This window comes from Siphateles boraxobius, unplaced genomic scaffold (genome assembly GCF_051911475.1).
Source record: "Siphateles boraxobius isolate OS27281-9 unplaced genomic scaffold, OSU_SipBor_1 31, whole genome shotgun sequence".
In the NCBI taxonomy this organism is placed as follows: Eukaryota; Metazoa; Chordata; class Actinopteri; order Cypriniformes; family Leuciscidae; genus Siphateles; species Siphateles boraxobius.
Window position 1 is genome coordinate 10,418,921 of NW_027508931.1, and position 18,287 is coordinate 10,437,207.

The window sequence follows — 18,287 nt, forward strand, 5'->3', positions numbered from 1 at the left end:
TGTCTATTTCTGCACCCATAAAATACACCATCAAATCAAAACTGACAATTCTTATTTTTATGGAATATTGCAGTATTTATTTTAAATTATTTATCTGTGCACATCATTATTTTTCCTAATGTTTAATTAAAATAACGTCCTCTCTCTCATGCAATGACAATACTTCTCTTCTGTTCTCGTCTCTTCTCTTCTCTTCTCCTTTCTTCTCTTCTCCTCTCCTCTCTTCTCTTCCCCGTCCTTTCCCTTCTCACCCTGACCCCGTCCCCCGACTCGCATATATGTCATATATCACAACAGGGAAGAATAGACTGTCGCAACTTCTGTTTGATGCCAACTTTTAAATGCATCTTGCACATTCATATCCATTAGTGCACCATCAGGGCTTTCTGTAGCATGTAGACATTCTGGCCGATATATTGGTCTATCAGTACTGTCTCCAAGCAGTCTAATACACAATCATTTAATCAACCAACCACAAGTCCCTCCTCAGACATCAAAAAGAGAGAGAGAGAAAAGCATACCACTCTGGTTTGGCTCCAACCAATCACATCAAGCAGGAGGCGGAGCTTAATGTAGTCGCAGTCGTATCTGTTCTGGTCAATGAGCATGCTGCAGTCGGCTGCATAGTGTGTGTAGCCGATGTGTGTGTTGTCAGAATGGGGAGCTGTTTCATCACTCCTGTCTATGGGACACACACTGTCAGCGTGAACGAATGAGTGTGAATGAGTAAGTGTGAGCTTTTTCCTTACTGGCTCAACCCCAAATCATCTCCCCCTCCCTCCCTTAAAACTACCGCCACATATCCCCCTCTTCCTCCTTTTCTCCTCCCTCTCTCCCTCCCCGTCTCTGCATCCAGCAAAATCACCCCTTCATCACACTACGGACGCTAGCGTGTGTGCGCGCATGTGAGAGAGAGTTTGAGCGGGCAGGACTCCGGCGAGACGTGAGTGTGTGGAGAGAGAGAGAGAGAGAGGACGAGGAGGAGAAGACAGGGCGATAGGTGAGAGGGCATGTGGCGGATGAGTGTGTGATGAGAGGAGATGGGGGGAGCGCTTGGACGGAGAGACGGCAGAGAGCGGAGGAACAGGAAGCCGCGCAAAGACGCCAAGAAGTCTAAAATCAACAGTAAGGTATCCCGTTCTCTCTCTGACACTTCTCTGTGTGTCTGTCTCTCCTCGTCTGTCATGTGCAAGAGCGTGTGTGTGTGTGTGTGTTTGTTGCAGTGCATTCCATCAGACTGTGTATGTGGCTTTATGCAGAATAACTTCCCTTTGAATGTGTGAGACAGTTTGTTACATGGACAGACAAACAGAACTGGCCAAAGGCTCAACAATTAGTATTTTTTCTATGCTGCATTTTTTATTTAACAGTGAAATTTAATCTAAAAAAAAGCTGTGCTGTAACTTGAGATAGGACTAAATTCATACACACAGTGTGAAATATAACTGCTGGTTCATCATTTTAAACCTATTTGAACTCATCCTTGCAATTTTGACATCCTAATATGTGCTGGTCTATGAGATAATGTTAACAAATTCAATTCAGTTATAATATACTTTTACATTTAAATATATTTGCTGCTCCAACATTGGTACCAATTTGCCATTTCTCACCAGATTTGTTCAACAGATCTAAACTATTGGTTTAAATTAGGGATAACTATATATTGGGACCATATATTGCTTCTTGGCTGATATAAATTTTTGGTGTCAGTCGATTTTTTTATACTGTATATATAAATGTAATATTTAGCAAATATCATTTTGTACATTTATAATGTAGTGATGCCAAAAGCATTTAAGATTTATTTTAGTTTTTTAGTATTTTTTTTTTAAATGATTATTTAGTTAAAGCAGTATATTTTAAGATTAAATAATTAATAGGGATGCACTGATGTATCGGCAAATAATTGTTATCGGCCGATAAAAAGCAATTAAAAAAAAAAAAACAGCAGATGATCATGGCCAATTATATCATGTAAGTCAAAAGGGGTTGTAAAAAACATGTCATACTGCAATTCATACGGTGTGTGAAGAAAATCTCTCTTGTTTGAATTCAGGGCTGTCGAAGTTTACGCTTAAATGACATATTAACATTTTAAAAAATAGTGGTGTGCAAGCAGGCTGTATTTGACCCATCACCCATAGTTCAAGCCAGGGTTGTCAAATCCATATTTTTTCCTTACATCAAACATTATTTGTGGCGCATCTACCATCCAATAATTGCAAAGAGCTTTATGTTTGTTACTTCTGATAAGAAACAAAGTCTCAGCTTTCAAATTCTGTCCATTTTATCATTCATTATTCAAACAAAAAATTGCGTTTGATGTGACAGATCACTGTAGCGCCTCAGTTCAAGCGCCAAGTCTTTTCTTCCACTGTAATAGTCCTAGCATGAAAAAACATGCATGAAGATCGAAAGGTATGTTGAAAGATACAGTACATCTTACGACCAGAATTACTGTAAATGATTTATTGATATCAGTGCATCCCTAGTACAAATACATTTGGTTCAGATATATGACAAATCCAAATGTTTGCAAGTTAAAAAAAACCTTGGTGTATATTATCAATTAACACAATATAGGACATTTTGTGTATCCCTAATTTATGTCAACAGGCCTTAAACTCACAAAGGCTGGTTCCTTACTGTTGAGCCTTGGGCTGATGGGAGACAAAGACCATACTTGTCTTTCTTTAGATGGAGTTCCAGCAATCTGCACACACACAGTATCACACTCGAGCTCCACTGCTGTTTTGACATTCTACGCTACACCGAACACATGCTGATAAAAGAGTGTGAGTGTTTAAGGTGTGAACAAGAACAATTCAAGCATTGATGTTTACCACATCAAGCATTTTCAGTGTATTCCCTCATTCTCTGCTGTTTTCACGCTTTCTTGCTCCTCCTTTGAATGCCTTGGCCGACATGTGTGGTACCTGTGCATGGATTTGACAGCATGCTGATCCGTGGTCTTGACGGAGATGACACTGGCTGTGATGCGTAATCTCTTGATCCTGTGAAGTGACTGATGGGAGATTTAACGAGGGCTCTGAGTGGCAGCCGTTTGCTCGACGGCACGATCAGACAGAATGTGGAGGTGTAGTCAGTCACAGGGATGACAAGTTTGGGAAAACAATACTCAAATATTTTGGGAGACTGCATTTTAGGGACTCGTGAGAGCACATGAAGTGGATGTGGCCTTCACTCTTGTTAAACTATAGATTCCATACAGGACTAAAAGCTTTACTACTCATATTTGGGTGACTGGATCATAGTGTTGACTACATTAAAAAGCAGATGTACTGTAATTGATTGGTTCTCAAAAAACACATTTGGAAAGCATTTTATATATACTGTGTGTGTGTATATATATATATGTATATATATATATGTATATATATATATATATATATATATATATATATATATATATATATATATATATATATATATTATATCCTTTGTTTGTATGTATGTATGTATGTATGTATGTATGCATGTATATATATATATATATATATATATATATATATATATATATATATATATACAGGGTGTGTGTGTGTGTATATATATATATATATATATATATATATATATATAATATTCAAAAGTATTTAAAATATTGTTTTATGGTTTTGAAAAAAGTCTTTCATGCTCACAAAGGCAGCAATTATTTGGTCAAAAATACAGTAAAACAAATAAAATATTATTACAATTTAAAAAAAAATTTTCTATTTAAATGTTGTAACATTTATTTTATTCTAGTGATGCAAAGTTGAATTTTCAGCATCATTACTCCAGTCTTCAGTGTCACATGATCCTTCAGAAATCATTATAATATGCTGATCTGATTTGGTGCTCAATTTATGGTTGAGATTATTGAATCTGCTTTTATTTGAAATAGAAATATTTTGTAGCATTATAAAGGTTTTTACTGTCAATTTAATGCATCCTTGCTAAATTTAAGTATTACATTAATAATTGTAAAAAATTAAATTGTAATGTAACTTTTGATATGTGGCAGTTTATAAAGATTTAAAGAACTAAAATCATGGACAACTAACAAACAAGAGTTTGGCATTGCAAGCACTAGGGTGTTTAATTTGAGTAGCAGTTGATTTTAGCAAAAGTCTTAATTTGTGCTCATTTTAATCTCGTTGCTGTCAAAGAAAAACAACGGATCTCCTTTTTTTACACCACTTTTTCCAAGCTGTAGAGTAATATGTGACTATATACATACATGTCTTAATGTGTAACAAGCACAGTATATCTACTCCACATGAGAGCATGAGTTAAAACTAACAGAGCATGAACTAGTTTGCTCCATCTCTGCCAGCTGTGACCTCAGCCGCCGATGTTCTATACATTCCTCTGTGGTGTACCATAGTTTGTCTGATTAGTTTTGATCATTGACTAAACTTGTTTTGAGTTTTTGGTTGTTTCCCGTGTTCTTATGGTAGTGTAATCGTGTTCTGGTTAATACTGAAAGGTTGCTGGTTAGGGCCAGAATTGAGCCCTTGAGCAAGACACATAAACTCAGGTTATTCCAGGAGAACTGGCCCTGTTATACACCAGCTTTAATGAAATCATCTGCTAAAGGGCTACTTATTAATTTATTAGGGAGGTTTTGGAAATCATGTCAGGTCTTCAAGAGAGGGTACATATTAATGTTGGAGGTTCATGGTGAATATTCTGATGATTATTTTGGAATGCATTTTCAGTACCATGCATGTGAGTTGGAGAGAGAGCATAAAGCTGTGAATAGCGTCCCATCTACAGAACTGTCCCGGGACTCTTTTATCGGCCCTGCCCTGAGGCTGACCATTACACGACCTAATTAAACCAGAGCGAGATCCAGTGCACCCACAGAGTACTTACACATCAGCTGCTCATAACTCACACACACACGGCTTTATTTCGTCAGGAGTAGTTTAGAATCACTCGTACACTCTTGCACACTGATATATGCACAGCAGTTAGTCTATAAAGCAGCCATTCATCTTTATACAACCTCAAAACAAATTAAGAGACATCCAGGATACATCTGACAGTGTTTAAGGGGAAACACTGTCATGTATTAAATAACAAATTACAGATAAATAATTGCAGCGCTAAACATTCAGTGCACATAATAGCAGGTTCGATTGCTGCTGTTTGGCAATTGTTTAAGACAGGAGGCACCATCCATCCATCCATCCACATTATGTTCATTACTGTCTCATGCTGAGAGTAATTTTCATAGTTGCTTTTTCTGAGATCACCAAAGTCTTCAGAATGATGATTGTGCAAGTAACAGTCCAGTGTCCTCAGACTGCTCTTATGTCGGACCATTTTGTGAAACAAACGAATATGGCCCATTGGGCACGACATGTATTCCGATTCACATAGCTGGAATCATTATCTAATGTTAATATGATATCAGAACAGCAGACGGGGTGTATATGATAGTCCTTGGTGCGTTCTTAAAGAGAGTGCATACTGCTGCCTAAAATCTAACTACCATAACATACAGCATATTTACCTCCCCTTATGGCTGCTTGTATATCTTCAGCCACAAATACATCATATTATACGTCTTTCTCTCTCTTTTAGATTGCAAGAATTGATGTGTAAGACTCACAACTGTAAATTAAGGTTATGTAGGCTGTGTTTAGAGTAACTGGGGGATACAGCAGTTATTTATGCATTAGCAACTTGCTTGTTCACCATGTTGGTTTGGCCTGTGTTTCACAAAATGTTATCAAAGGCCGTCAAAAGACTTTGAATACAGTGTACAAACGGTCTAGTTTTATAATATTTTTATGGTCTTTTTTGAAGTTTGAAAGCTTCAGCCCCTGTTGAATGGAAAACGGTGGAAATAGAGGTTGAGGGTGAGTAAATCATGACAGATTTTTCAGGTGCACTATCACTTTAAACATCAGCCATGTAGTTGCTTATTGAATTGACTCAAACCAGTACATAAGAGCACCATCTTTCTTTTTCAGTGCACCAGTCAGAGGTTAATGGGCCAGTTGTTCATCCATAAACTGCACCTATGAGAGATTGAACTACTCTTTCTCTCACCTGTGGACAGAGAGACAGATTATATGGAGTCTGAGAGAGAGATTGTAAGTTTGTCACCATTTTTTGTTACCGAGAGGACTCGCTCCTGAAGTTCCATTAAGACAAATGGATCTCTCAAGGAGCCGTCTGTCAGGCGTGAAGTGAGACGCTCTGCTGGAAAGCGGAGCAATATCTCAACACAAACTCACTGTGGGATAGGGAACTGACAACTCACCACCGGCCTGCCAATCTCTCGGTCAGTATAACGGACATCACATATGCCATTTACATGTCACATTAACACTAGTTTGCCTCCGGTCGGTTTCGTTATGCGTGCCATTAGTCCAAATGACAAGCATTATGAGCAGTGCTAAATGCATCATGGGAAGACACTACCAGATGTGTTAGCAGATTTAGGGCGGATTGTTATGGAATGTGCCGGCAGTGATGGGTGTTATGAGTATTGATGGGAATGTTATGCTAATGCTGAATATTTTACAAATAGTAGTGGGTTACAGTATGTTATAGACAATGCTATAATGTGCTGTTTCTCCATTGTTGGATTATTAATTCTGCAGGCTATATTGAGGGATTTGGAGTATTATGGGCTGTTTTAAGAGTGTTCACATTCATTTTGCAGACGCTTATATCCAAACTACATATTCCTAGTGTATTTTCTGAGTGATGTGGTGAATAATGTTATCAGGTGTATTATGGGTACTGGTATTAATGGATGATACTATTAACCACGTTTTATATGTTACACGATGGTACATTTAACGTCACATTATCTGTTTCATGAGTAAAATTAGTTTATTATAGGAAATGTGTAGAATATTGTGGATGTTGGTGGATATATATATATATGTATATATCGATGTAAATTATGAAAAGCAAATGAGGTGGATAGATTATGTGACATGGGTCATTATAGATTTATGAGTATGAATACTGTGGGAAGTCATTTATTAGATATATCATCTTGATAACATATCCATATGTATGCATAATGTATATTATGGGGTTCCTTTGTGTTTCATTACGAATAATGATAGATAGCCTATAATATTGGGAAAGTATCATTTAGTTACAATAGCAAATATAAGGAACTTGGTTGTGTTGGATAAACACTAGGCACATTTTGGGAATATTATGGATAATGTTGGATATAAATAATGGAATATCATGGGAGTTTTGCGTGTGTAAGGATTTTATATTTTAATATCTTTGGCCATATTATCAAAATGTGTTGTGAATTTTGTGATTAGAAGCATTTTTCACGTCCATAAGTAAAATATTTTTATTTATGTATTGCTCTAATACTGTATGTTATTGATAGTGTTGGATGTAAATTGGGCAAGATGAAATACTAATATTATAGGAGTTTGGAATTTTATGGACAATGTTAATGGGTACAGTACTGTTCAAAAGTTTGGGGTCAGTTAGATTTTTTGAATGTTTTTTAATTAATGTAAAGTCAATCATGCTCACCAAGGCTACATTTATTTGATTAAAACATACAATAAAACAGTAAATAATGAAATATTAATGCGTATTAAAATTGTTTTCTATTCAAATATATTTCTGTTTAATGTTTCTTTAATCGATGAATATGAAGTTCAGAAGAACATAATTTAAGCAATTTAATGCATCCTTGCTGAATAACTAATTTCTTTAAAAAAAAACTTACTGACCCCCAATTTGAACAGTAGTGTATGTATTGGGCATGGTGAAGTATATAAAGGGAAACAGGAAATATGATGGACAGTGTTCACGATATATCGACTGTAGGGTGAATTGCAGTCTATATTATGGGATGTGTAAGGAATGTTATGGACTGTGTTGGGTATATTGGGTAAGATGATGTTTGTTATGAGAAGTGTAGGGAGTTTTATGGGATGTTTTGGATATATTTTGAGCAAAGGCGGATGTATTGTGGGAGTGTGTGGTGTATTCTGGGCTGTGCCATGCTCCGCAGGTCGGGGCTGTCGGAGGCACATGGATGGCAATGCTGACTCAAGCTTTTCTCTTTCTGTTGGTCTGTCCGTGATCTGATGATGGAAGGCATTCCTCACATTCCTTTACCATGCGCGCACACACACACACACACACACACACACACACACACACACACACACACACACACACACACACACACACACACACACACACACACAAACAATATTCATGTGTTTGTGTATACTGAATGCTCAAGTCAGCAGTATGTGGACTGACTGCGCTCAGCTTTATGACTGCAGTGAATAGCTTCATATTCATGATATATCACATCAATGCCACGACTGAGAGTTTAAACAGACCCTGTTTACAAAGTCCTTGTTTCATTGCTGTAATGCCATAAACCTGTGGATTCCCAGTCTTCACACACCTGTTTATGACTTCACCTTTATCTCAGGCAATTTAACAAACACAAGAGCCAGTGTTTTGAGCCATACGTAACTGTGAAAAGTCATCGGTTGGGTTTTGACTTCCCATGTTGCTTTTTTAAAATCACATGATCATGTCACCTTTATTTATATAGCTCTTTATACAATACAGATTGTTTCAAAACCCCTTTACAGTGATAAACAGGGGGAAAAAAACAGAATCGATGCAAACAGAATTCAATTCTGCTGTAAAGCAGCTCTAAAAAGACAATAGAGACATTATTTAGATCGAGTCAGATCAGTGTTGATTCAGTTCAGATCAATAATTGAGTAAAGTTCAATTATGAAATGAGCTCAATTCAGATTTAAGCATCTGCAGAAGACAATAGTGTCATTACTCAGCTTGAGTCAGTTCAGTGTTGATTCAATTCAGTTCAATAAGTGTCAAAGTGGCAAAATTCATCAATTATGAAACAAGGTTGAATCAACTATAAAGCAGCTCTGCAGAAAACCATGTCATCATCATCCAGCTCAATTCAGTTTAAATTTTGTTCTCATTCGATGTAGGTTCAGTACAGTCAAATAATATCACTGAAAAGTAAGTGCACCATGCTCAGTCAATAATATTACTGAATACTAAGTGCACCATGCAAGTTCTCCATGACCAATTGGGAATAAAAAAGCACAGGTTGTATTATGGGTAATATAGTCATAATATAGTACAGAACTTTGAATTATGGTAATAGTTTAAGCATTCTTGTTGCTCAAACAGAAGAGCAGGGTTCTAGCAATGTCAATTTCATGGGGTTGATTCCCAGAGAATGCATTAACTGATCAAATATTTGCAATATATATATATATATATATATATATATAGTGTATACAGTGTGTGAATACAAAATGCCTAAATCTACAAAAAACATAAATGTGAATGTAAATAGGTGGCATACATTGTGCACATTGTAAAGGTTTTTCTATGGCATCACTGTGAAAACCCCCTTTTGGAAAATGTATCTACTATATAAAAGCATATGTGAAAACTATTTTTCGAAGTTGTAAATAAAACAATTTTATTGGCGTATTTCTTATTTATTTATTAAGAAAATACTATTTCAGTCTTTCTACTTCAAAATTTCACATTTAATTCAATGTGTTAAATGTGTTGACTTGGACAATTCTTTGTAATTATATGTGAAATTTACTAGCCATTTCTGAGTGTTTCTTAGTAAATCCTACACCATTCTTGTTAGTTGCACGTTGAGTAACAGGTGTGTGTGTGTGTGTGTGTGTGTGTGTGTGTGTGTGTGTGTGTGTGTGTGTGTGTGTGTGTGTGTGTGTGTGTGTGTGTGTGTGTGTGTGTGTGTGTGTGTGTGTGTGTGTGCGAGGGGCTGGCGTGGTCATCCAGAGCATCTGTCTCTCAGTGGTCAGTTAGTTGGTCAGCAGGGTTTCAGCAGCAGTATGTTGTGTGCTGTGGCAGAGCGCTGGGGATATCTAACAATATGCTGAGAGTAGAAAAAGTGAAAACCACCCGCTATCCAGCCATTGAGGTCAGAATGCCACTTCAAATCATTCTTTCTTTGTTTTTTCTTGTAGTTGAACTTGCATACGCACCTGTCCCTCACCAAGTGGGACATGACAACACAGCTGATAGTGTCATAGAGGTTTCAATGGCATTAGTTTAATCAGCAGTTTAAGTTTATTGTGTGAGTTTTAGCTACATGTGTTTAAGTGTGTCTGCTTCAGAAGTCATGCAGTCTCACAGTATCTGTTGTTTCGGCTCAAGCTGCTGTTCTGGAGTTCTTAAAGGGGTAGGTCACCCAAAAATCTGTTGTTTACCCATCTTCATATTTTTTCAAATCTGTGTGAAGGACAAATACTCTCATAATTTGCATTCCACTGAGCTACTTTTCCATTGTTTTTGTATGTACAGTATCATTTTTAATATAATTACATGTTATATATAAAAAAATATATATATATATATATATATATATATATATATATATATATATAAAAAAAATATATATATATATATATATTAAATGTGCTTATATAATTTGAGAGAGATCATCCTCTAATGAGTCCAGATTCTTATCTGGCATTGTATGCTATGAATACTGTTTGCTCTGTGATGAATTGCTTATGTTCCATTTGTAAATCACTTTGGATAAAAGTGTCTGCTAAATGAAGAAATGTGAATGTAAATGTATTGTGTTATCAAGCTTTTTGATGCCAATAAGTAGAATGCCAAGTTGTTTCAGTTCTTTTCTTTTTTAAATGAACTCTTTCCTCCACTAACTAAAATATTTATCTCTGAGGCTGTATAGAGTAACTCTGCTTCAGTGTGTTTGTGTGTGTCAGCACACGGCAGTATGCGGCTTCACATGTCACATGACCAACAGAGACAGACAAAGGGAACACAGCTCATAATAATGGCTTCAGTGACAGCAGCCCACATACAGGTCATGTGTAGTATGCAGGATTTGCTGCTTTACTCCTACTCTCTGTGTATGTGCATGTATGAAATTGTTTTTATTGTTAACAAAACATATTTAATGAAAATGGCATCTTTGATCATCAGTACTGTATTTTTGCAACAATAATGTAAGTTTGAGAGTGGTAAAAATGGGTCTCATTCACGAATACAAGTTTTCTTAATTGCACAGAAAAAGTTTTCACACCTCATTTCACGCATTAAACATATAGATGAAGTAAATATTTGATGTTCTATTATATAAGTTGGTGTGTGTGTGTGTGTGTGTGTGTGTGTGTGTGTGTGTGTGTGTGTGTGTGTGTGTGTGTGTGTGTGTGTGTGTGTGTGTGTGTGTGTGTGTGTGTGTGTGTGTGCTTTTCAAAAGTTTGGGTTTTTTAAGAAGTTCAAAAGTTTGAGATTTTTAAGATGTTTTTTAAAGAAATCCCTAATGAAATCCAATTTATTTATCAATATTTGATCAAAAATACAGTTAAAACAGTAGTATTATGAAATATGATTATAATTTAAAATAGCGGCTTTCTTTATTTCTGTTAATATATTGTCAAATGTAATTTAGTCCCGTGATGGTAAAGCTGACTTTTCAACGTCATTACTCCAGTCTTCGGTGTCACATGATCCTTCAGAAATCATTTTAATATGCTGATTTGCTGCTCAAGAAACATTTATTATGATTATTATCAATGTTGAAAATAGTTGTGCTGCTTAATATTTTTTTGCGGAAACCATGATGGATTTTTTTTCTGGATTTCTTTGATATAGGAAAATAGTTGAATAGTTTGAAATATATATATAAAGTATTCTGTTATGTTAGTGAATGAAAAAAAGTTCACAATTTCAGAGAGCAAAGTAAACGTGTGAGAGACTCAATGAGTGTAAAGCTCATAACAGCAGCAGAACATGAGCTGTTAAGGTGAGTGATGTGTTGCCAGTAGGTAACCCTGGCAACACGACTCATCTTTTTAAAATTAAGAGGAGCTAAATTATGGTCATGAATCAGGAATGTCTGTGCACATGTGTGTAGTGCACTACACACACATACAGACAGAACCATGGAATGTGCCTAATACAACCAATGCATCACATTTTTTTCCATGAGGTGTTAATATAAAATGTAGTTTGTTATTTATGAATCTGGCTATTTAACGGCCCAAAGGAACACACACAGCACCAATGAGGTTAATTGCACACACATTCACACTGCGTCTCTAAATTATCTGTAATACATGTGTGACTTTACTTGCATCAATCATGTAAGAATTTTTTAGGAAACTCGGTGTGGTGTGCTAGCAATTTTGTCTAAAAGGTCATGTTGTCTAAAAGGTCAAAATGCATGTTTTATCATAACAGTAAACAGTTAGATAACAAATTTGATTGTCATGCACATGATGTCATGTCATCATAGGCCTACTACCAATTAAAGTTTGGGCTCAGTAAGATAAAAAAGAAGAAGAAATTAATACTTTTATTCAATAAGCATGAATTAATTGATCAAACGTGGCAATAAAGACTTTTACATTATTATAAAAAGGTTCTATTTCACATAAATGCTGTTTAAATACTTCTGTCCTTGTTCTTTGCTTTTCCTGTCCTTTCCATCATTCTCACTGTCTCTTCATTACTCTTTCTCCTCATGCTTTCCATTTACCCTTTTCCTTCACTTCTTCTGTCTCTCATGCATGGCTCTATGTTCCTGCATATTTCATACGGACACACATTTAAACCCCAAAACAGTGGGCTAGGATCTTAAATAATGCACAATAAACCTCTGCCTTAAAGCGGCATCTTTTCCTATGATAGCAGGGTTTATAGAGAGGGAGTGTAACAGTGAATATGACTTATTTGGTCAGAATGGTTGCAGCCCAGCTCTGTGTGGGTCACTTAGTTTAGTGGTGTGGCACAAATTGCCCTGCAGACACTGACACTGCCCTAACCCAGATTCAATGTTACGCAAAGTACAACACAGCCAGGCTCTGGGGGAAGGGAACTACATCTGCGCGCTCCTCCATAACTTGCTTTCATAGTGTTTTGCAATAATGCACTGTGTTCACGGACTAGCGACATGAATATAGTACATTTGTTTTGGGATGACGGTGTCAGTACAAAACCATGTGCCATTTATACATTTTTGTACTGCATTTTATGTTTTTTTTTTAAGTGCATATATTGGTTTGTAAATAACCTGTTTCAGGTTCACTGGTTAGCAAATGTTGTTTGCTATTAGTTGCTTTGTTTTTTGTTTGTGCAACTGATTGTATCAGTCCAGGTCGGATTCGTTTTCCCTACAGAAAAGCAAACTTCACTATGAGCTTTCATGTTATTAATCAATGATTAATATTTCAACTAAGTGTCTGGATATATACAGTTGTAATCAAAATTATTCACCCCCATTGCAAATCATGTTTATTGGCAAAATTTACAGACTTTCAGCTGTTTGCAAGGAACAAATAAAGCATAAGTAATTGAAATAGCTCTACACAACAAATATTTGTTTCAAGTGGTTTCCCCAAATGCAACTGAAAATGGACCTTTTAATAACTTCCCCAGTCTCAAAATGAATCAAAAGAATCCCTCACAAAAGTACACATCTGCAAAACAGGTGTTGTCTCAAGCACACCTGATGCAACTAATCAAGGGCTTCATTAGTTTCACAAGGTGTGCTTGAGCTAGAACACATTAAATATTTGAACTTGCTAGGTTTGTTGAGTGTCACGTTTGACTGAATAAGAGAAATATGAAAAAGTCTAAAGAATGGTCAAAAAAGTTAAGAGAAGATACCATTGCCCTTCACAAACAAGGAACGTGATACAAAAAGATAGCGAAGGAACGAAATGAAGTTCGGGAAAAAGGAAGCTATCGACTGCTGCAACCAGATTTCTGGGAAGGCAGTTTTAGAAAAACCCTCGAGTGACTGCAAAAGACCTGCAGAAAGACTTGGTGGCAACAGGCACTGAGGTTTCAGCTTGCGCAGTAAGGCACGTACTAAACCCATGTGGTTTCCATGCAAGAACTAAGACGTACACAAATACTGACCCAAAAGCACTGCTCCAATTTGCTTAAAATCATATAAATAAGCCACAGAAGTCTTGGGATTCTATTCTGTGGATCGATGAAACAAAACTTTTCAGCCCTATGGATCAGCGGTATGTCTGGAGGAAGAAGAATGAAGCATATGCTGAAAAGAACACTCTGCCACAGTTAAGCATGGTGGTGCTCGGTGATGCTCTGGGGCTGCTTTGCATCCTCTGGCACTGGACACCTGCAGCGTGTGGAAGGCAAGATGGATTCGTTGAAGTATCAGGAAATCCTGGAAGAAAACATCATGCCATCCGTGTGGAAGCTGAAGCTTGGGCGTCACTGGACCTTCCAACAGGCTTATGATCCCAAGTATAGCTCTAATTCCACCAAGGCTTGGTTGCAGAAGAAGTCCTGGAAGATTCTACAGTGACCATCACAGTCACCTGACTTGAACCCCATAGAAAATCTCAGGTGGGATTTGAAGGGGGTTGCAGCACACAAACCCGAGAATATTACTGAACTGGACGCCATTGCTCATGATTAATGGGCTAAGATTCCTCAGAAACGCTGCCAGAAGCTGGTGTGTGGTTATCTAGTTTGCAGCCGGTCATGACAGCAAAAGGGTGTTCTACGAAGTACTAAAGATGCTTGCCATGAATGAGTTGAATAATTTTGAGACTGTCATTAAAAGTTGCATTTTCAGTTGAGTTCGGGAAAACCACTTGAAACATTTTTGAGCTATTTCAATTACTTTTTTTTTATTTGTTCATTACAAAGAGCTAAAAGCCTGTAAATGTTGCCAATAAATCTGATTTGCAATGGGGGTTGAATAATTTCGATTACAACTGTTATATATATATGTATATATATATATATATATATATATATATATAGAGAGAGAGAGAGAGAGAGAGAGAGAGAGAGAGAGAGAGAGAGAGAGAGCTATACTGTATATATAGACATATAATATATGTTTATTCTTATACCCAATGACCATCAATCAAGTCTTATATTGTACAGTTGTTTTTCATCTGATTGCATCATTTGTGGTGCTTCATGCTTCACTGTTACACTTCATAAAATAATTATTAGATTTGTCATAAATCATGTATAATCATATTCATTTCATCTCTCTCTCTCTCTCTCTCTCTCTCTCTCTCTCTCTCTCTCTCTCTCTCTCTCTATTTATATATATATATATATATATATACTATATTATGTATGTTAGCAATGTTTGGACCTTTCCAGAACATTCAAGTTCCTTGCACTCTCAAACATCTTTTGTTGGAATCAAATTGCCATTCTGTACCTTCTTCGGGTTCTATGGTCAGGTTGAACAAAACGCAATGTGCTTGTACGCAAGAGTCCTCTTCCACTATATCTTTCCACCTGTCTCTGAAAGCTCCAGATTTTTTATCGTTTCTTGGAAGTCAATGTGATTTAATTACCTTTTTAATATCTGCTGGTTTGTACCTTTGCTTTTGGCATTAACATACTTCCATCCAGCTCCCCTTAAGATGATCAGGTTAAACCTTTTTTATAGGTTAAACCTTTATTTTATAACAATTACATCCACTTTAAGCATAAACAAACAATCTAATTCATATTCCCTGTGTTAATGTACACAATCCTTGTGAATTGTGAACTGAACCTCTTGTTAAATTGTTGATGTTCTCATTTCATAGAGTGAAGATTGTGTTACTTTTTCATATGTGTTGACAGTGATGTGTGCTGACAACTGACAAAAGCTGTATATTTTTGGGTGTAGTATCTTATATGTTTGCTGACGTGAGAGTTAGCGGTTCATAAAGCCAGTGTGGCAGTAAGCTATAGGTACAGGATACTAGCATTAGCTGTTTTAAAGAATTTTATGGAAATTTACCAATTATTATTTTGGTGGCAACGCTGATTATTCATGGTTAATAATCTGATATTATTATTTTATTTATTTTTATTTTTACGATTATACTTAATTTTTGCTATTGATTCATGAAAAAAGTCTTGCTGGAATTATCATATTTAAGTGAACATGCATTGGCATCACATTATTCAAGTGTAAAAACTTATGATTTTCTTTGATTTTTGAGCCTCAACTTTCCAAGTTGAGTTGTGAATTAAAGAATAATGACAGAAGAAAATTGGTATTTATCATAATGAGCTGTATAATTTTGAGTGTTTGCTGTTTAGTTTAGTTTAGTTTAGTTTAGTTTAGTTTAGTTTAGTTTAGTTTAGTTCATTGTTTACTGTTGATGAAGAATACCGATAATGCTTGCCAAAAATGGCTCTTAAATTTGTTGCAATAGTGCTAAAACAACGATAGGTACAAAAGAAAGAAGATAAACCTCTCAATACTGCATCACATTGTAATAATTATTTCATGATAGGAACTGACTTGAAAGACTCTTCAAAACATAACATGACCAAAAAAAAGGTTAGTTATTGGTTCTTCAAAGAATTCTCTCCTTATCCACCATTTGTTCTCAGGGATTTAAAAAGTTCTCATTGGTTTGATATATCATGTGTTAACAGAGGAAATCAAAGCCCCTTACGTTCTTTAAAGCACCGGATAAATGATTTTCTAATGTTACAAAAGATTTCTTTCACAATAAATGCTGTTCTAATACAAAAGTATTAAGTAGCACAACTGTTTCAACATGGGAAATAATAAGAAATACTGGTAACACTTTACTTAAAGCTTGTATGTATAATGCATTATAAACGTATTCATAATGGATATTATAATGCCTTATATCTATTCATAAATACCTTTAACCAAAGTTAAAATTCATTATTATAATTGCAGATTTATTGTTACATCTGATACTGGTTGTTTGTCATGCGTTCCAATGCATTATACTTTCTAAAGGCTTAACATAAGTGTATTATAACTGAGGTTACAATTATTCATAAGACCATATAATACATTATACATAAAGGCTTTAAATAAAGTGTTCTTGAGCACCAAATCAGCATATTAGTATGATTTCACTGAAGACTGGAGTAATGATGATGAAAATTCAGAGGAATTCCATCAGAGGAATAAATTACATTTTCACAGTTATTTCAAATTGTAATAATTTATCACAATATTGCAGCCTTGCTGAGCATAAGAGACCTTTTTTCAAAAACATAAAAAAAAACCTTACTGATCCCAAACGTTTGAACTGTGGTGTAATATTTTGGCTAAATTCAGTCTTTATTGAATCCTACATTTTATATAGACCTTATGTACCAGAGAAACAAGCACGCAGCCATCTTTAGATTTTTTTTTTTTGTGTGTGTGTTTGAACTTCCATTATTCTTGCAGTAGTTCTGTATATTTCTATATTTTTTTGAAGTGGTTTGACTTATCGTAGACTTAATGAAAGTTATCATGAGCAGTGTAAGTTTTGAAGTAGATGTCATAACAAATATCAGTCGATGGAAGATATTAAAATGAGCGGTTGATTCATAAATCCCTAAGATCTTACCTTCATGCTGTGGAAATACAAACCGGAAGACAGAGCACAACGAGCACAGCACTGAAAAGGGGCGGGGCTACATAAAGGCCTTTATGAATATCGTATTGCTCTTGCTTTGAAGTGGCTGAAACAGTCATAGAAAAGCCCTCATGTGGTTGTCAACACCAGTTTCTCTCATATTACTCACAGCCCTGCATTCTCTTTAGATCTGAACTTAGTTCATCAGCTCCTGCCTGCGGGATGGTGTCGTGCACACTCTCTGAATGCCAGCATGTGGCCTGGCACTGTAAAGCCTGAATGGGTGAGATCCTAATTTTGAAATGATGCCATGGCTTGGATGGTGATCCTCACATCTGCAGATCATCTCTGAGCTTTCATCCAGTCCAGAATTCAGAAGAGCCAGTGTCCAAACCAGTTCAGTCCAGTTCTGAAAACTGCACAGATGCATCCACATAGATGGCCATAAAAATTGTCAGAACAATAGCTTTGCGTTTATGTTCTCAGTCTTATTATTGCTGCTTTTTGATTGCATCCATTTGGGTTGCAGGTTATTGTAATTGGTGTTTACAATTTAACGTCTGTTTAATTTGTCAAAAAAACTCGCAAATCACCTGTAAATCCACTCCTCCTAGGCACGACAAATTAAGACTTGAAAAAGTAACTCAGATATTTTTTGTAAATTTAACAGTAATGTGTTACTTTACTAAGTACTTGGAAAAAGTAATCTGATTACTTGTAATAAGTTACCCCCAACTCTGCATATAGTGAATACATTTTAAACTTAATTAAAAACCGGTAAATCCACTTCTTGGCACGACTGATTCAGAAACATATTGTTTTCAGAGATTCCTGTTCCAAACATTCTTTCAAATGACCTCTGTATCT

General features: G+C 36.0%; 1 protein-coding gene across 23 annotated transcripts in view; it reads left to right on the top strand.

Annotated features, from left to right (window-relative positions):
* shank3a (SH3 and multiple ankyrin repeat domains 3a) overlaps positions 1-18,287 on the top strand; it is a 290,014-nt gene that overhangs the window by 95,120 nt on the left and 176,607 nt on the right. Inside the window, exon 1 of one of the 23 annotated variants that reach the window (XM_077193715.1) lies at positions 985-1,130. The exons of 20 other annotated variants lie outside the window; for them this stretch is intronic. In XM_077193715.1, the coding sequence (XP_077049830.1) occupies positions 1,041-1,130 (90 nt within the window). In that variant the 5' untranslated portion in view covers positions 985-1,040. Of the gene's footprint in view, positions 1-984; positions 1,131-6,171; positions 6,305-18,287 lie in introns of those variants that run through there. 2 more of the 23 variants (XM_077193724.1, XM_077193723.1) reach the window with 2 other exon arrangements.